We start from the raw sequence: 4,768 nt of genomic DNA, 5'->3' as shown, positions 1-4,768 counted from the left end.
CCATGCATATATTATTATTATTGCAATTTGCAAACTAATAACGACACCAATGAAAGATTCACGGAGGTCTACATGTCTGTTTTCTAAAGATGCACCGTTGCCTGTGCACTGCACTGCACGCAGCTGTTTGAGATTAGCCCCATCCTGTTCAAAACATAGCCCCCTGTCACAACCATAAACTGTAGGTCACAACTCGTAACACCTTGACGTCTATACCGTATAGTAGGCCTACCGTGCATATTATGCAGTCCTGCAGGGTTCAATTCACTCTGTTCATTGATGCTATATGTTGATGAATTGAATCAGGGACCACAAACTACAATGGAAACAAGTCCCCACTATACGTTTTAGCCTACATGTCTGACTGTACCTCGTGCTGTTTACATTTCTGACCAATCAATCAATCAATCAATCAATCAAAGAGTATAGTGTTTCGATAAAACAAGGGCCACTAATAGGATAGAGTTGTTGTTTTTATGTCTCCCTTATATATTGAACTATTAAGAACATTGAAATTAAATCTTGGCCGTTTATTTTACAGTTGACAAGTGTTAATTTAATATTTTTAACCTATTGCATTGTTCGTGCAGCTATTGCTGCCGTTTTGCGGTACAGATCAAAACATCACAACATTTTGAAGAATTGGACGCTTTCTAAGTTTCTATCCCTTCAATGTGTGATGGATGACTAAATTGCATTCATAAAAGACCAAATAATAGGATTAAAACTGACATGACACTATCAGATAATGAAATAATCTGCATGCTCAAAAAGTTTGATGACATGAGTTTACAAATAAAATAGGCTATAGCCTCTTTGGTGTATATAGCCTATAGCATTTCAATGGCGTTGCATATATAGTTAATAAGGTTATTTCCAAACAATTTATCTTTTTGAAAAAACGATATTTATTCTTATTGAAAAACAGACTGTGTAAAAATATCACACTTCAGTTACACAATACTTGCCCCCCCCGCCCCCCAAAAAAAAGTACAATGTTTTATTACTGAAATAAACACATACAACTGCATATAAATGTCTGACTTTCTTCTGGGTTTTTTCTCAGTACAAAGTACAAATCAAAACAAATAAGAACAATGTTTTGATTTGCCAATTTAAAAAAAAGGAACATTGAGGTGTTTGACGCAAATACATAAGCCTATTTTAAAAACCATGTGATCATTTTAAACCTCATTAAACCCCTGAACCTGAGACGCCATACTAAACAGTGACTGAATGGAATGGTTAAACATTTTGATTCACTCAAAACTCAACATAAATATATATATTTTTTTAACAGCATGAATAGGCCATAATAGGCACGAATATGGTTTATTTTGTATGTCCATCATCCTTGCTGCGTGCTATCAAATAAAAAAAAACCATACAAAAATAATCCTACCTTCAAAGAGAGGGACGTTTTTTGTTTTTGTCTCTTGGGCAAAAACTTGTAGTTTTTTGAAAAGAAATTAACAGCCGTTGATAAGTCTGTTTGGAAAGTTTTCAACCGCCGTGTGTAAGACAGCTCCCGGCCCATGGATGATGCCATTCGGAGGCTGGCTATTGGCCGACGCGGTGGCCAGGGATGGGGGCAACACAGTCCGGTGTGCGGTGGCGGCCGTGGGGCTTAGCGAGCCGCCGATGATACTCTCTATGGAGAAGGGAGAGCGCTGGACGGGCGAGCCGGACTTGCTCTGGATCGTCGTCGGGGCCGTCTGGATGGAGGATGGAAGCGGGGGGTAAAACCTACTCCTTGCCAAGTCCGTGGCGGTGGAGGCTGTGGTGGTGGGCATCAAAGATGGAGCGGGGATAACGGTTCCTCCCGTGTGGTGCTGCTGGTGGTGGTGCGAGTGCCTGGAATGCTGCTGTTGTTGTTGTTGTTGCTGCTGCTGCTGCTGCTGCTGCTGAAACGCGAACAGCGCGGTGGTGTGCGTGTGGGCATGGTAAGACCCGTGGAGCTGGATCCCGTAGCCGCATCCGTACGGGCCGTAGCCGTACGCCGCGGCGGCGGCGGCGGGGATAAAGCCGTTGTGCTCCCGCTGCAGCAGCATCAAGTCCTGCGTCTGCTGCCGCTTGAAGCGCTTCCTCCGGCGCAGGAAGCTGCCGTTGTCGAACATGTCGGCGGACTCCGGGTCCAGCGTCCAGTAGTTGCCCTTGCCCGGGTTGCCCGGCTCCCGGGGAATCTTGACGAAGCAGTCGTTCAGCGACAAGTTGTGTCGGATGGAGTTCTGCCAGGCCGGGAACTTCTCCCGGTAGTACGGGAAGCGGCTGCTGATGAAGTCGCAGATCTCGCTGAGCGTGAGCCGCTTCTTGGGGCTCTGCAGGATGGACATGGTGATCAGGGCGATGTAGGAGTAGGGCGGCTTCACCAGGGTGTTCTTGCCGCTGCTGCTGCCGCCGCCGCTGCTGCTGCCGCTGCCGCCGCCGCCGGCCGCCTTGCCGCCGTACGAGTCCCGGGACGAGGAGCTGGTGGTGTCCAGCAAGCCGGGCGGAGAGCCGGCCAGCAGCATGCCGTCGTCGTCCGCGTACACGGAGCGCGCGATGTGCAGGCCGGCGTCTCCATCCTCCTCCTCGCCCTCGCCGACCACGTCGATGTCGGTCTCCTCGGACAGGATGGAGGCATCGGACATCTCTGAGCTGAGAGTCATGATGGTGGGGCTCTCCTCACCACCAGACCCTGCGCCGCGGAGGAAGAGATGCTGCTTTCACGGAGCTATCCCTCCTAACCCTCCTTTCTTTTTTTCTCTCTCTCTCTCTCTCTCTTTTTTTTTTTTTATAAACTCATGGGAGAGAGATGGAGAGAATAGCACGTGGTATAGAAGATGATAATTCTCCTATATCGTCCTCACTTTCCACATATTTTTTTGTTTTTTTGCTTTTCGCCGACAAAAACATATACGGTCATCCGAATGTATAGGTAGGCTATGTCGCTGCGGTGATGTGTGACATATATATACACATATATATATATATATTTGTGCAGGGAAACGTGAAAAGGGACCTTTTCTCTTTCCAGACCTGAGTCCATCCGAAGGGCGGATCTTCTGTCTGGCTTTATACCGCCCGGCCAGCCCAGATAGATCACATGGCGCCGGGACGTCACCGAGCGTGCAAAAATGAAAAAATAACAGGAAAAAAAAAGCTCTTTGAAAATTAACTGAGTGGTTTTAAGAATGTTGGTGTGGCCTTATGCTTTTTAGTGGTCATCCTGGTACAGTGCACATATGGCTAATCTAAAACCTCCCGTTCTTTTTAGGAGGGGGACATACAAAAATAGGTTATGATTAGAAAGGGCCTGCATGGGAACAAACTAAAGCCTGCATGTTACCCATATACATATATATATATATATATATATATATATATATGAATTGACTATATTAACAATTTGTAATTGGATCTGATGTGTGTGTGTGTGTGTGTGTGTGTGTGTGTGTGTGTGTGTGTGTGTGTGTGTGTGTGTGTGTGTGTGTGTGTGTGTGTGTGTGTGTGTGTGTGTGTGTGTGTGTGTGTGTGTGTGTGTGTGTGTGTGTAGGGTGGGGGGGGAGAGAGGAAGGGAGAGAGAGAGGGAGAGACCGATTTAGGCAGATTATTGCTTATATTTAACTATGTGCGTTTTACTTCTATTAGGCATGCATGATGCAGCTGTAGACTATATGTGTTGTATTGTATGTATTGAGCAAAGATTGATAGTTGAGAGTTGTATATAGCCCTATAATAGAGTATTGCAAATTGTTTATAGGCTATAGGCTATACTCTATACACACCATGCACCGCAGTCAGTTTGCGTGAGTTATAGCTATAGCCGCGAGCATTTAGTGTTGTAGAGTCAAGTGTTCGCTCCGATGTGTGCTCGCCTCGCATCAGACACGCAAAGAGTGAGAGCACGGAAATAAGGAGCTATGCCGTGTGGGCGGCTGTGTGCACTTTATATGCAGACAGTGGTGCAAGAAGTAGGTTACTCAGATGTTTTTCTACACAATACAATACAATACAATACAATAATATACAAAAAGGCCTGTATTCAAATTGACTTCTTGAATGACAAACGTAGGCAAAACATATAGACCGATTCACAGAGGGTTTCCTGGGTGCGGCCATTACTGAGGTGTACCATTGAGTGCAGCAGCACTGATTAGCTACACCTGGCCTACTGCAGCACCTGCTCAATGGATTACCCCTCAGTAATGGCCGCGCCCAGGGCACCCCTCTGTGAATCGGTCTATAGGCCCTACTACATTTTTCGAATTATTGGGCATATATATTTTTTAAAAGAGCTGCTCTATCTTTATAGATTGGCTATTTTCGGAGTGTCGAAACATAAGGGTATATATATTATGCCAAATACTATACTTGGCTAAAGCAAATATTCATCCAAATCGGCAAAAGTAAAAAGCCGTCAAATAATTTTATATAGTGTCGTAAAAAGTATACAATGTTTTGCTATAATATGGCTATATAGTGAACTAGAAGTATAAAATATGTTAGGCCTATATGCGCAACTGAAGTAAAAGTATGGCCTATAGGCCGTATAGCATATAGACCTATAGGCTCGCTGCCTGAGCCTGTGTGCAAAGAAACTTGTTAAGTTAAGGGTTTCTCGCTACACCTGTATACCGTAGTATACCGTCAAACCCCGCATGGGCTTTTCATTTAACTGCAGTGTATATAATTATTATTTTGTCAAAACCTCTAATTGTTATACTTTTCATTATTGGTTAAGATAATGAATCCCTGCGCACACACACGGACACGCACACACACACAC

General features: G+C 44.8%; 1 protein-coding gene across 1 annotated transcript; it reads right to left on the bottom strand.

Annotated features, from left to right (window-relative positions):
- Window positions 1–1,003: 1,003 nt before the first annotated feature.
- foxd1 (forkhead box D1) lies at window positions 1,004–2,850 on the bottom strand. Its single transcript, XM_083794163.1, has one exon. The coding sequence runs from the start codon at window positions 2,646–2,648 to the stop codon at window positions 1,470–1,472; it is 1,179 nt and encodes a 392-aa protein (XP_083650289.1). The 5' UTR covers window positions 2,649–2,850; the 3' UTR covers window positions 1,004–1,469.
- Between the last annotated feature and the right edge of the window lie 1,918 nt (window positions 2,851–4,768).

Source organism: Protomyctophum parallelum, assembly GCF_964188405.1.
Source record: "Protomyctophum parallelum genome assembly, chromosome: 21".
Classification (NCBI taxonomy): Eukaryota; Metazoa; Chordata; class Actinopteri; order Myctophiformes; family Myctophidae; genus Protomyctophum; species Protomyctophum parallelum.
Note: the sequence above shows the minus strand (reverse complement) of the source record. Positions and strands in the feature narration are given on the sequence as shown.